A 14,849-nucleotide genomic window follows, 5' to 3' on the forward strand; every position below is an offset into this window, starting at 1 on the left:
CAAATCGAAATATATTGAGGTTGAAATTTTGTATTTACCAGTGTAGATAATTTTTTAAAGTTGCTAAGCTTGTAGTCTCAGATTTTGGGCTTCAAATATTATATATTTTATATATTTTTCCTCTTCTCAATGACTTAATCATTTAAATTGTACCCAAAGACCCCTGGCAAGGGTTATCTCACCCAACCCGACCATATAGGAAAAGACCGATTAAACTTTATCAGTGAAAGTCATTTACTTAAGCATAAAATGTGTTTTACATAAGCCGGCGACAGATGCAGAGCAGAATTCATAAGGCACAAACAGTCGCTCGATCTTGAGTGTGTCCGAAAATAATGTAGTCTGAATGGGAGCTAATTGAATGAATCATTAATAACACAAGCACAGGCCGCATCCGGACTGGCGAATTGCCGAAAATGCGCGACGAGAGGCTGAAGTTCCAGTCGAGTTCCAGTCTGGATGCGTGGGAAAGGAAATTCAGATGTTACGAGAGCGACGGCACCGGGATGACGGTCTGGAAGAGATGGAGTCGGGCGTCGGCGTGGCCCAGCTTGTTGGTGGCGTTGCAGTAGTAGTCCCCGAAGTCCTCCTCCGACACGCTCTCGATCCGCAGCACCGAGGTGGTGGTCTCCGACGAGGAGGCGGTGTTGGCCACCTCGTGCTGGCGACCCGACTGCAGTTGCACTCCGTTCCGGTGCCAGACCACAGTGGGTGCGGGATAGCCCTGGACGGTGCACTCCAGCTCAGCGCCGTGCGACACCATCTGGGCCACCTTGGGCCGCTGGACGGCAATCTGCGGGCGGAACTCCACCTCCACGCGCACCAGTCGCCGGTCGGGCTGACCCTCTCCGTTCTCGGCAATGCAGTAGTAGCCCCCGCGGTCCATCCGGTGCACCGAGCGAATCCGCAGAGTGGGTTCCGAGAGCAGGTGGCCGCCGGCCGGCATCACGGCATTGTGCTCGCGGGCCCACGAGATCGTGGGCTTGGGGAAGCCGTTGGCGTGGCAGGTCAGCTCCAGGTTCTGGCCCTCCGTCACCAGGGTGCTCTTCGGAGTGCTCTCCGCGATCACCGGCGGCATCTTGATCTGCAGGCTCAGCTTCCTGGTCACCTTCTCGGTGGCGGAGACCAGCACCTGGCACTCGTACGGACCCATGTCGCTGACCTCGATGTTCTGGATGCGGAACGTGTAGGTGGCAGTTCCGGACGCGGCTCCCTCGCTGACCGTCACACTGTACCGCTGGTCGGGCAGGCTGAGGATGTTGCGAATGGAGAGCACCACCGAGTTGGTGTCCGTGTCGCTGGGCCGCTTGGCCCAACTCACCGAGAGCTGGCCCACCTGCTCCACGGTGCAGTTGAACTCAACGTTGTCGCCCACTCTGGCCACCACGTCCTTGCTGATCTGGGTGATCACGGGGCCTCCATGGACGACCTCCAACGAGATCGCCAGGCCCAGGAAAAGACCGATGAAAAGCCGCGGATGAGCCATGGCTGTTCTGCAAGAAAACGTATTCAAAATTGTAATTCATTCTGTAACACTTTGACAAACATCAATTAAGATCAATGCCATTACTATATGGTGTAATTTAGTTTTAAAGATCTTGCTATTATTCAAAACCAAATTGTCAGCCATGTTAGTCAGATTCTTCTAAGATCCTAAGATCCAAACTCAAAAGTCAATTATAGATCACATGGAACACAAGCATGAATTTGCCATATCTTTCAAATGTAAAACTTCTATGTTTAAAATTATCATCACATATATTTTCTGAATGCCACATCAAGGATGTAGGAGCTTTGCAATTTTTAAAATATCTTTAACTTTCGTGATCACATAAATTAGATGTTCTTGTACAAGCACACTTGCAATTTAAAAATGTATTTAAATATTTAGTTACAGGGTCTTGTAAATTGTTGTTTAATTACAGGATGTTGCTGCTGAGTTTGTGTCTTCGATTATCTCGCTTCTTGTGGGTTCAATGCGCTTCACTTCGCGTTCGGGGCTCGACTGAAGCGGCGGCGGTGACTGAGCTCGGCTCAAAAGCCAGTATCTCGGCCGACGCTCTGCATCTCTGTATCCCTCTATCTCAGAATTTTGTATTGTTCCTGAGCGCTCGTTATCTCCTCAAAACCCAAGAAGAGCACCGAAAATTGTGCACCGCGAGAATGAGGCAGATAGACATCGTTATGATCGATTGCCGGGTCTAGAGTCTAGACTTGTGTTGCCTCCTAATGAGCACACTTACAAAAATTGGTATTGCATCTGATTTCGTAAATTTAATATATTTATGTGTACATGTTTTTCGTTCCCAAAACGTTTTTGCTATAAGTATAGCGATTTTCGTTTATTTTCATTAATTTTGTGTTGGTGATATTATATTATAATATATTTTTTATGTTGTATTTTCCTATTTAATGAGACCATGAGATTAATTAAAGTTTCAAATAAAGTTTTCTCATCTCTATAGTTAACGGACAGTAAATTTTGAGAAAAAAAATAAAATTGAGATATTCTTAGTTAAAAAAACAATTTATTTAGCTTTTTACGAGGACAAGGTGAGTTTAAAGTACATTTTTGTACTAATAATATGATAATTAAGTTTTTGAGAAACTGCAAGAAACTAATAAAAGGTAATTTTTAAAATAGTGTTTAAGTAATGTCATGAATAATGCTTTAATATTGTAAGCATAAGCAAATGGTTTTAATATAATGACTTTAATATTCTTTTACAAAACCATATCAATTTCTTTTTTTATTTAAAAATGTTGTATAAATAAGTCGCCAACTATTTTACTATGTCAGTAATAGTCTACACATAATTTCTCTCAATGCATTTGCCGAAGACGAAGTCATCGACGTTTTGGATCTTATCGCCCTTCGTTTTATTTACTTTGTCGCCTTGGCTGTATCTGTATCTGTGTTTGTTTCTTCTCCTGTATTTGTGTTTTGTATCTGTGTCTGCATTTCAGCGCTTATTCAAATTGTTTACTTGTGCGTGAGTTTGACTCCGTGCTCACTTATCAATGCACTCTCCTTCCCGTCTTGTCTTTAATTGATTTGTTTTGCTGGCGGTGGCAGTTGCTGTTGTTGTTGTTGTTTTTGTTGCCCACGCCCCTTCAGTCCCGCCCACTGGGCAGCCCCCGCCCCCCAAGATAAGCGGTCCGTTGCAAAAACAAAGCTGGGGCGAAAGTGTCCGCGGGCGAATTGAAAGGCGGCCTGCGAAATTCGAATTCACATTCAAATTTGTGCCGCCATTCGGCCGTAAACGTTTAGGGGTTCGTGGAAGAAAAGGTGGAATGCGAGCCATTTGTGATTTATGGCATGGCGCGCTACTTTCCGCCGCCGGCGAACAAAAGCAACAACCATGGCGAGCGGATTCTGGAATATCCTTGCCGCTCTGGAAATGCCGGCGATCCCAGCGCCGAGCAGAGCTGTCCCTTTCTGCGCAGGATCAGGGGCGCAGGCGCGAAAAGGCAAACAAAAGGGGGTGGAACGCGAGGCGGGTGGGATTTAACTCGAGTCCTGGCCCAGCCATGCTGGGAAATTCGGCAGGAAATTTAAAGAGCAGCATGCGGGAAATTTAAGCAACTTTAACTGTGCTGAGGGTACAACTTCTAAGATAGAGTTTAAATTCTTTTTAACTGGGAATTTTCAAATTGTGGTCATACTTCTTTAGATCGAACTAACCAATAGAGAATTAAAGCTCTTTTTTCTGTCGAAGTCTGCGTAACTCGAATTTTTGTTGGTAATAGATGGTGGTTAACGTATTGGATGTACCTGATTATAATTCAGCAATGTTTGGTAACACAGGAATAATAATTTAATAATTATAGTGGACCATTTTAAAATAAATAAATTGTTTGCTTTATTTAACTTGTATTCCTTCCTCAAAAATACAGAATACAAGCAAAGAAAATACTGTTTCAAAGTTTTTCAATCTACAACAGTTATAACATTTGTGTTTGTATGCAAACTTGATTTATTTCTCCAAATACTTAAGAAGCTATCAATAAAGTACATTTGAACTTAAATAAAAGCATTTCACTGGTTGTATAAACACGCAATGGTTTACTACCAAGCCGTGAAAACTTTCTGACCAATCGCATTTAATTTCCATATTTCTCAGCCCGACTTCGGATCAGGCGCTGTCCAAGTTTCCCCCCAAGAACCCGTCGAGGTTAACCCGGCTTAACTATGGGAAATGATTGATGACGACGCTGTCTGTCGGGCGAAGAAATCCCCCTTGAAGAGCGAGGAAAACTATAGCCACAGTTTTTGGGAAATTAAATCACATCTTAAATCGTTTCGGTGACTTCTGCTGAAATGAGGCTGGGGCAGAGGCCGTTCCCATGGGAGGGCAGCTGCATCTGTCGCCCGACTCGCCTCAACGCGACCCCCCATCTCCCGGCATTCCCGTCTCTGAGTGCACATTCGAATCAGATAATTGTAAATTGTGTAAAATAATAAATTTCCAGTTAACTATATGTGGACCGCATAGGGCGCTTCTATTCGAACCTCTTCGCCTTCCGTCTCCTCTGTGGGCTTATCCTTGGCCTGCGCTGAATCCCGGCAGCGTCATTATGACCACTGCGTCGATGCCTTTTTGGATGCAGGTCCAGGTCCTGGCAGGTCCTGGCAGGTCCTGGCTGCTTTATGCACTCGGACACAACGAAACGGTCGACTTGGCTCGACCCAACTGGACACACACCGAACGAAAGAGACGACCAGAGGCCGTGCGAAAGAGAGGGCTGCCGATGCCGCTGCCGCTCGCTCATTCGGGCGCAAGCGGATCCAAAACAGAAAATGTCAAATTTTGTAATTTATTACCCGAATCCTGTTTCTGTCAGTGACTCTTTGGGTGTTTCGCTTCGGCAGCGGCACACGGAGGGTATTCAGCAGCAGCAGCAGCAGCAGCAGGGCGGTCGAGCGGGGCGGGAAAAAGTCCTTTGTCACACACTGCGTGTGAATTTGTGGCCCAATTCCGCACAGTGGTACCTCGCACATCCTTTTCTTACAAACTCAAACGATTTACTCTCTATTGCTACCTATATCTATGGTAAAATCCCCTTCATTTCCTTTTTAAATTATAACATTTGGTAAACATTTACTATTGATTATGGTAAACTAAACAAGCGATTATAAATATCAATTTTTTTTAATTTAAATTTAAATTTTATATTTAAATATTTAAATATAATTATAATTATTGCACTGGTTTTTATTTGCTAAACTTAATTCATATTACTGCATACAACACCTTAGGCTTATTGACATTTTAACTACGAAATGCTGTTACGAAATTAATTTGAAAGCATGACATATCTTAATTTATCTTCACGCTAAAATACAAATTAAATTAATTTTCCATTCTTTAAATATATTTATATAATTTGAACGAACTTGAAAATAATATATAAATATAAGCTAATTTATCTCAGAATTCCGTAAAAGACGGTTTTGTTTTGTGAAGTGGCGAATATTCTGTTTTTCCGGGTTACTCTTATTTAAGATTAAAGATTTTCTACTCCCGGGTTACTCTTATTTAAGACTAAAGATTTTCTTAAACTTCAACTGTTTTAAGTTTTATCCAAGAGCCACCACTGTACTTCTGTGTGTATCCTTTGGCTTTGACTATGCGCGCTTATTTTGTTTGCTTTTCGGCTGCAGTCCGACTTCGCCGACGACAATTATTCGGTAAATGTCATCAAACAATATTCACTTAAGACCTATGACACTTGCTTAAAGGTCAACTGACTAACGGGATTTATTTGAAAAATGGTAGTCCTATTACCTTTGGAAAATCTTTGGCCTTAAATTTGGCTTCAAAGGTCAATAGTGTGCCTTAGATAATCTAACAACCCACTAAGTGGAAGCCAAATTTTTATAATATATTAATATGTATTTCGTCTTGATAATGGGCTATTACAGCAATAATCCTTAATTGAACTAAATTATATTTTCTCCAGTTATATCAAAGAGTAGAATTATTAACCGCCCTGGGTAGGGACTACAACTTTTTAAATGCCAAAACATTAAAGTTAAGAAAATACGTAAAACAATTTATAAATAACGTAATGACCTTCAGCCTTTGTCAGTGAGCTATTAGCTTATCTACATAGAGCTGGCGCCCTCTGCCAAGAACTCCATGTACTCACACTTTCTGCATCGTTGCCTGACTGTCATATTTATTTAAACGCAACGGCAGTTTCCAGCACTAACTAGAGCTGCCACCCCATTCGTTAGCTTGTGCACCCACCAGAATCAGCGTTGCCATAGTTTGATTTTGCTGAGCCGCCGAATTTTACTAGTGAGAAATTTAACCGAAATTTAAACATAACAAATAAAAATTTACCGAATGTCGGACTTTTAGCCTAGACGAAATCCGTACTGCAGCTATGAGAAAAAGCGAGAGGCAATAACCGGCGTACACCTTTTGTCAATGCTTTTTTCACACCAGGCCCCGTCTTAAAGAATAAAAAATTTAATTTTTTTAGGTTGGAATTAGCAGAGTATTTCGAAGCTTATTTGAGTATTTGGGAAAATGGAAATCGATCATTGGTATTGTCTCACCCACAATTCAGCACCTCTATCCGTCTCGCTCTTATATGAAGAAGCTCGTTATTTTTTAAAGTTTCCAAAGAACAATGTACTCGTTCAAGAATCTCAAAACTATACAGCCGGGCGGAATTCAGATCTCCTGCGTCTACTTTGAGGGCGACCTGGGAACAGTTTCCATTCCAAAAGCGCCGTCGACCCCAAAAAATTTGCGGTACCAGCTCGACACAAACACAAAGGTTCCTAAAGTCCCGGCGCCTCAGATTAACAACACTCAGGAGGCTGATTTTAGTATCAAGTGCGAGGGGGTTCATAACTGAAGTTCTGTAAATGCTGCTAACAGCTCTTTCGTTCTGTCTCCACATCCGCGATCACCGGCATAACAGCCGACGAGCAGCGGTAGAGCGGCCGCAGAGGACTGGATAACACAAACTCAAAGTTAAATAGCTAAGGTCTGGGCGTGGCTTTGTTTTTAAATGTATGAATTACTAAAATCTGCTGTCAAATCCCAAATCATCAGCTTTTCTAGTTGCCGTGATCTCGACGTCCATAATCTACGAGTAAAGGGTATGAGAACATTAAAAAGCCTTAATTTAAATACAAAAAAGCTAAACATAAAGCTTGCTAACATAAAAAGTCCAGATTTGACGGGACAATTTTAAACTGGAAACCCTAAGACATCGACTACCAGGGCTGCCGCTTATGTTTATTTCATCTTTTTCTCTTTTCGCTCATCCCTAAGTAACGGCACTTTACAGATGCAAAGCAACTCGATCGCAAAATCGCAAAATGTTGGTGAAATAAGCTCGCGAGCGTCTCGAACGTAACCGGTTACCCGAAACACACTATATTTTCCACCTTCTATTTGCATTTCGCTAAAATAACGCGGCGGAGTGTTTGGGGAAAATGGCGCAACCGCCGACAGATCAAAACTTTTACCATCACCCGCTGCCCCACTCGCACACACATCCGCACGCCCATCCGCATCCGCACTCGCACCCACATCATCAGCATCCGCAGCTTCAGTTGCCGCCACAATTCCGAAATCCCTTTGATCTGGTGAGTGGAATGGCCTTAACCCTCCGAAAATATTACGTTTGTGTCCTGCTGTTTAGACCGGTATAATTCAATTACAGTGAAGACTTCCTACAGTGATCCATTAAAATTCATGTGTGCTTGCCTCACAAATTTCTTTGAAAAGCAAATGCTGAAAAGTTACAATTCTGTCTAAGCTTTACCAATCTTTTAACTAATTAAAAAAAAAAATTATTTTAACTTTCCTTTCTGTTTTAAGAGATGAGCCTAATAAGTCTTCAGTATCACTTTTACATATATCCTTGAAAAGTAATTCAACACATCAATTTACAAAGATTTCTTATAATTCTTTTTTAATGTGCAGTTATTTAAGTTATTTTTTAAATTAAAAGTTTAGAAATTTACGGAGTAAAAATTACAGCTCTCATAGGATGTATAGAGTAAAAGAGTAAAGTGGTGAAGTATAAAAGTTCGACTGTAAATAAATAGATCCACAGCTTCGGTCCCCGAAGCGAACCATCTTTTCATGTTGTTATATGAAGACAGTGTATCTTTTGATTCCATAAAGCTTTTCGATGAGAGAACAGGTGCGATCAACTACAACTACATACGTCCGTATCTGCCCAACCAGATGCCCAAGCCAGGTGAGTTTGAGCCGCACATTGTCCACTACCGCCTTATCAGATATGTATCCCCCAGAGGAGCTGCCCGACTCCCTGGTGATGCGGCGACCACGTCGCACCCGCACCACCTTCACCAGCTCCCAGATCGCCGAGCTGGAGCAGCACTTTCTGCAAGGACGCTACCTCACGGCCCCCAGATTGGCGGATCTTTCGGCCAAGCTAGCCCTGGGCACCGCCCAGGTGAAGATCTGGTTCAAGAATCGTCGGCGCCGTCACAAGATTCAATCGGACCAGCACAAAGACCAGTCGTACGAGGGAATGCCCCTCTCGCCGGGTCTAAAACAGAACGATGGCGATCCTCCCAGCCTGCAGACCCTGAGTTTGGGCGGAGGAGCCACGCCCAATGCCTTGACCCCATCGCCCACGCCCTCGACGCCCACCGCGCACATGGTGGAGCACTACGGGGAGTCGTTCAACTCCTACTACAATTACAATGGAGGCCACAGCCATGCCCATGCCCCGGCCAATCGTCATGTGCATGTGCAGTACTCCGCGGGAGGAGGACCAGGATCTGGACCTGCTGCCAATGGCGGCCAGTTCTTCCAGCAGCAGCAGCAGCAGCAGCAGGTCCACCACCACCAACAGCAGCTGAACCACCAGACCAACCACGCGCCGCACCAGATGCAGCAGCAGCATCAGCAAATGCAGGCCCAGCAGCAGCAGCAGTACCACCACTTTGACTTCCAGCAAAAGCCAGCCAACGCCTGTCGCGTCCTGGTCAAGGACGAACCGGAGGCCGACTACAACTTCAGCAGCTCCTACTACATGCGCTCGGCGCTGTCTGGTGCCACCTCCGCCTCTGCCGTGGCCCGCGGCGCTGCCTCGCCCGGCTCCGAGGTCTACGAGCCATTAACACCCAAGAATGACGAGAGTCCCAGTCTGTGCGGCAACGGCAACGGCATCGGCCTCGGCGGACCCTGCGCCACCGCCGTTGGCGAGACGGAGGCTGCCGACGACATGGACGACGGAACGAGCAAGAAGACGACGCTTCAGGTCAGTCAACAGATCCCCTTGAAACTATGCATTTCCATTAAATTTAATACATACCGAATCTACAAATTTTGACAAATCCTTCCTACGAAAGCAATGTTCTTGGATTATGGTAAAAATTAATTGGTATTCAACAAACATAGCTGCTCTTATGAACACTTAGCATGATCGTTCCTACATTGGTAACCTCGAAATACTTAATTAATTAATCAAAAACTCAAGTTAATAACCTGAAGAAAATTTTGGCATCCATTTATTTTTGTTGACAAAACAGAATTAATTTTTTATGAAAAAAAAGTACTTCATAAAATGTTTTTATTTTTTAATGTTCAAAAGTTTTTTTTAATTTTGGAAATTGTTTCTTAATTGAACATAGTTTTAAAACGTTTTATTTTGTGAGTTAAAATCTAAAATGTTTCATTGCAGTAAAGCTCTTTAAAAATTATAATTAAAATTAATTTTAATTGTGAAAACTTTAATTACACATTTAAAATAATTTCCAATTTATAGGAGTCATGGGAGCTGTTGATTTACTGCCAAGAATTTAACGGCTAGTTCCTAACTTTAGAAATATTATCTGACAAATAAAAATACTTAAAATGATCAGATGGTTTTTGGTTTTGAATAGCTATAACATTTGTTAGTTGATTGAGCAAGTTTTGCATAGTATTGAAGCCTTTTGAAACAATAATCTTATTTGACAGAAATAATTAGAGATTACATAACATATTCCACAATAATATATTTTATTTCAAATACATTTACCTAATTTAATTTACTCCGCTTACTGAATTTCATTGCTTGTCAACTTCTATAACTTTTAATCCTTTGCTGTCCGTTTATCCATAGATCTTGGAGCCTTTGAAGGGTCTGGACAAGAGCTGCGACGAAGGCAGCAGCGACGACATGAGCACCGGACTGAGGGCTCTGTCGGGATCCGGAATTCGGGGCGGGGCGTTTGCCAAGTTTGGCAAGCTTTCGCCCCCGCAAGGTCCACAGCCGCCCCTCGGAATGGGAGTGGGCGTGGTCATGGAAGCATCGAACCAATATCAATGCACGATGGATACGATAATGCAAGCGTATAATCCCCATCGTAACGCCGCAGGCAACTCGCAGTTCGGCTACTGCTTCAATTAGCCTGGACAAGCGGCGTCCCAGAGAGTTTAAAAAGCTTTAGGTTAACCACTGTTGTTCCTGATTGTACAAATACCAAGTGATTGTAGATATCTACGCGTAGTAAGCTAGGATTAGTCTTAAGATGATTGTAAATTTGTTTTTAGAGATGTTTAATGTTCTAGCCTAGTCATCGGGCGACATTGTTTCAATGCCTCTTTTAGTGATACTCTATTTATGTCCAAAACTTTCCCCGCAATACGCTCGTTGCCTCGACTGCTTCTGGCAGGATGTTCCACAAAAGCCCAGGAATGTCCAGTTGGATCCATTTGGGGCCTTTTGGGCTTGAACGTATTCCGGGGAAAGTTACCCACCCGAACCCAAATTCCGCGCCAGCAAGAAAATCAGTTCTGAAACAATTTGGCATAGCTAAAAACTGTACTAATCGAAATGCAAAATGTTTCTCTTGGCGGTAATCAAAACCAACGATTACCTCTTAAAGATTGAACATTTAAAAAACAATATTCGATATGATATTTTCAATTTCTATGCTATGCCAAAGCGTCTGACATAATCAAACATTTGTACATTCTCTTTCAGAGAGAAACGTCAGCAAATTGTCTTATCATCAAATGCAGACCACTTGTTTTAGTTTCACTGATTTATTTGTTGCCTACGGAATTGGTATAAATTTAATATTTTTAAATCACTTCAAGTTACATTGAAATATGTTAAGCCTTAAATTTACGGTGCACCTTTGACGTTGTCTTTTTAAGTTTTATGTCGAAATATACTAGAACTACTCTAATCGAGTAAGCTGTGACTAACTATGTATATGTTAACAAATGGCGAAGGGCATGTAGTTTCTATTTCCGTCTCTTTTCAGGATGAACGAAAACAGTATCTGGTTTTCCCAAAAATCTTATGAATTTAAAAATGCATTTTATGGCTCTCGCTCACACATGCCTGTCATAAAATATGATTCGCGATTTTTCCGCGAACACCCGCGAGTCGTAAAACTTTTGCACCAGCTGCCTGTGTGTTTATTTGGCTACCTGATCCGCGACCTTCCCGACCCAGGATCTTCATCGTCCGGTCGCACTATTTAGGTAGGCACTGTACAGGCGCCGTCAGGCAACTTGTTGCCTCTATTTTCTTTGATATAAATTGTGGAAAATCCAGAAAACCAAAACGCGCTCTACATGAACGAACGTTGATCGGGTTTCTCCCAGTTTTGTAATTTTTATTGATCTTGCTCCTTGGCGAGTTCAAATGGGCGCGTTTTAAAAGGTGGATTATGGATGTGCTGGGAAAACCAAGACAAGAATCCATTCTTACACCACGTCATGTTTGCTTAGGCTTGTTTTTTCGTACTTGATTTAAACTGTTAAAAACAACAGATTAATTAGAACTAATATTTATCTTAAATAAGTACATATTACTTTTACACAAATACAATGTCCTTAATTGTCTTAAATCTAAGTGTTCTTAGTTAATAAATACTTGAGATCCCGTGAATATTTAATTTCCCTAAAGATGGCATAAGTTTTTATTTTCTAATTTACAAAATATAAATGTAAATGCTATCGAATATTTTCTTAAAATTTTTTTTAAATTCAAATTTAAATTATGTTAAACAGTTTAATAGATCGAAACGATACAAGCTATAGCCAACGGGTTTATTTTTTAGATTCCAATGCTGTCAATTAATTTTCGGTTACATTATTTTTTTCTACAAATAAAGCTAGTCTTACGATGTTTTTAAAAAATACTTACCCCACAACATTTGTAATATTAAATTAAGATTCAAATTCATATTCATCCCCTCAACTGTACCACAGACGATCCCACATATCCTCATGGCTGTCCTGTCATGACTTTTCCTTTGTTCCAGCGTATTTTAAGCGAATTCCCAGAAGGAGCAAATCCGATAGCGCCAGTAATAAAATTTGCGAACAGTTCCCGAGCTCGAGGACTGCGGATGGAAAGTCTGAGGTACCGGAGGATCGCGACGGATTCGCATTCGCCGCGACGGAGACTTCGGTTTCTTCGGCATATCCTGGCAACAAACGCGGTCATAAACTGTCCAAATCGAGCATAAAACCCCGAGGAGTATCCTTTCTCACAGCGTTGCTTTCATTGCATTATGAGGATAATTGCGGACGGCGATCGACCAAAAGCCGCGACAACAGCCTCGGTTTCACTTTCAGTGCCGCCACCGGAGGCTCTTTCAACAGGTGCTACAAGTTGGACAACAATCGCCTCGGATCTCTGATGATGATCGGCCTGTCTACCTGGCTAGACTCTATCCCTCGAGCCCCGGACCCCGGGAGCTGTCTCACGCAACGCCAAATCCCGGCCGGATTTCGATCAAAACAAGCCTCTAGATTGCCCATTGCCAGTGGCCGGGTGTCGGGAGTCGGGAGTCCGAAGTCGTCGGACCTGGCTAGTCTCCGTGGAGCCAGTCGGCCTGCGACGAAGGGATTTACGACTCGCGGGCTTAGGCAAATTTTTCGCAACGATGCGTCGGCGGAATTGACCTGGCCATGTTGTCTACCTGAGCAGATTCCAATATAAGGTTGGTGTTTGCTTAGGACGGCAGATCATTCCAATTTTGACAGCTCAGTCGACAGTACAAGAGCAAGAGATGTCATCCGTCATGCATTACTATCCAGTGCACCAGGCCAAGGTGGGTCCTTATCCAGTAGCCCCTTCCGAGGTGAAATACAGTGATGTGAGTACCAATATCTGAAGCCACGAAGCAATAAACTGATCTGTGTTTCCTCCATTCTAGTTAATCTACGGTCACCATCATGCTGTGAACCCCATCGGCCTGCCACCCAACTACAACCAGCTAAACTCCAACCCCACCACCCTCAACGATCACTGCTCCGCGCAGCAGCAGCACCATCAGCAGGTGTCCTCGGATGAAAATCTGCCATCCCACTCCAGCCAGGATGCGCAGAGGGTGAAGCTGAAGCGATCCCGCACTGCCTTCACCAGCGTTCAGCTGGTGGAGCTGGAGAACGAGTTCAAGAGCAACATGTATCTGTACCGGACGCGCAGGATCGAGATTGCCCAGCGGCTGTCCTTGTGCGAACGGCAGGTGAAGATCTGGTTCCAGAATCGACGCATGAAGTTTAAGAAGGACATCCAGGGACACCGCGAGCCCAAGGCCAGCGCCAAGCTGGCTCAGCCCCAGGCGGAGCAGAGTGCTCATCGCGGGATAGTGCAGCGCCTGATGTCCTACTCCCAGGATCCCAGGGAGACCGCTGCGGCAGCAGAAAAGCGTCCTGTGGTGGCAGTTGCTCCCGTCAACCCCCAGCCAGACTATGGCCAGACCAAGGTGAAGTCTGAAGTGCCAGCCAGCAATGCTATAAGCCACAGCAACAACAGCATGTGCTCCAGTTCCGATCTCAGCGAGATCTTGGAGCACCTGGCTCAAACCACGGCTGCTCCAGCAACCAGCGTCTCCCATCCAGGAGCCTCATTCAACGCCAACCCAGTGACAAGCTCCTCTTCGGGACACTACTCCTACAATGTGGACTTGGTGCTGCAGAGCATCAAGCAGGATTTGGAGGCAGCGGCCCAGGCCTGGTCCAAGTCAAAGTCGGCACCCCTTCTGGCCACTCAATCCTGGCATCCGAGCTCCCAAGCCCAGATATCCACGAGCGTGCATGATGCTCCCTCCATGAACCTGTCGTGGGGCGAGCCTGCTGCCAAGTCCAGAAAGCTGAGCATAACCCACATAAATCCCTGTGTCACCAGCTTCAACTATCCCAATTAACTATTTGCAGTCCTTCTTTCCAAAGCACATTTAAGTTTAGTTTTTGTTAGAGCTAAGCAATCGTCTCTGGCACTTGGACGCAAAATTCTAACCCAACTCAGTGACAAAAGCCATTTACATTATTAATTAAGCTTTAGGTTAAATCATTTTTTTATTTAATACATATAATCAAACAAATGTGTAATGATAAATACATATTAAAAAATAACTACTTGCTTTTATAACTCTCCAATAAATAATTTTAACATAAAAATTGGGAAAACTATTTGGGCTTAAAACCAAACTGGAATATGAATACGTTTTTGACATATAATTTTTGGATTTAGTTGCACTTCAAAATCATTCAGATACATTAGCTGGCAGTCAGATACTTTCCGAAATCCTTGCTTTAGTTACAACTTGTCCCTCATCCAATCCTTAAGTTTGCTTTAACCCTCACCACTCAAAAGTGGATACGAGAAACCAAAGAAAAAGCGAAAGAGTGAGAAGGAGAAGGAGGGTTAATTTTTAGCATTTAGCCAGTTGTCCCAGTTGTCTTCGGTTTCACTTTTGCATTTAATGTCCCATTGCGGGCGACTTGAGGTCAAGTCGAGGAATTTCCATTGCATTGCCCATCTATTAGGGCCCAGAAAAGTGTCAACCGCATTAACTCGGACAGGTCCAGCCCCATTCCGTAACCAGGTTCGGT

At 43.5% G+C, this 14,849-nt stretch overlaps 3 protein-coding genes across 8 annotated transcripts; 2 read left to right on the forward strand and 1 right to left on the reverse strand.

Annotated features, from left to right (window-relative positions):
• Window positions 1-216: 216 nt before the first annotated feature.
• On the reverse strand, window positions 217-2,084 carry LOC128265330 (protein amalgam). 3 transcript variants are annotated; one of them, XM_053001263.1, is made up of 2 exons: window positions 1,924-2,084; window positions 217-1,493 (listed from the first exon to the last, which is right to left on the reverse strand). In XM_053001263.1, the coding sequence occupies exon 2, from the start codon at window positions 1,484-1,486 to the stop codon at window positions 485-487; it is 1,002 nt and encodes a 333-aa protein (XP_052857223.1). In that variant the 5' UTR covers window positions 1,487-1,493; window positions 1,924-2,084; the 3' UTR covers window positions 217-484. The 3 variants fall into 3 exon arrangements, with proteins under 3 accessions (XP_052857223.1, XP_052857238.1, XP_052857232.1); XM_053001278.1 differs by having other exon boundaries at window positions 217-1,488; window positions 1,924-2,073; XM_053001272.1 differs by having other exon boundaries at window positions 1,896-2,045.
• A 5,178-nt stretch (window positions 2,085-7,262) lies between these two features.
• On the forward strand, window positions 7,263-11,204 carry LOC128265309 (homeotic protein bicoid). 4 transcript variants are annotated; one of them, XM_053001246.1, is made up of 5 exons: window positions 7,263-7,612; window positions 8,157-8,232; window positions 8,273-8,838; window positions 8,938-9,264; window positions 10,111-11,204. In XM_053001246.1, exons 1-5 carry the CDS (start codon window positions 7,460-7,462, stop codon window positions 10,396-10,398), a joined length of 1,410 nt encoding a protein of 469 aa, XP_052857206.1. In that variant the 5' UTR covers window positions 7,263-7,459; the 3' UTR covers window positions 10,399-11,204. The 4 variants fall into 4 exon arrangements, with proteins under 4 accessions (XP_052857206.1, XP_052857191.1, XP_052857199.1 ...); XM_053001231.1 differs by having other exon boundaries at window positions 8,273-9,264; XM_053001239.1 differs by having other exon boundaries at window positions 8,288-9,264.
• Window positions 11,205-13,021: 1,817 nt separating this feature from the next.
• Window positions 13,022-14,358, forward strand: LOC128258452 (protein zerknuellt 1). Its single transcript, XM_052990079.1, has 2 exons — window positions 13,022-13,108; window positions 13,169-14,358. Exons 1-2 carry the CDS (start codon window positions 13,022-13,024, stop codon window positions 14,159-14,161), a joined length of 1,080 nt encoding a protein of 359 aa, XP_052846039.1. The 3' UTR covers window positions 14,162-14,358.
• The last annotated feature ends 491 nt before the right edge of the window (window positions 14,359-14,849 follow it).

The sequence above is a fragment of the Drosophila gunungcola genome, chromosome 3R (assembly GCF_025200985.1).
Source record: "Drosophila gunungcola strain Sukarami chromosome 3R, Dgunungcola_SK_2, whole genome shotgun sequence".
In the NCBI taxonomy this organism is placed as follows: domain Eukaryota; kingdom Metazoa; phylum Arthropoda; class Insecta; order Diptera; family Drosophilidae; genus Drosophila; species Drosophila gunungcola.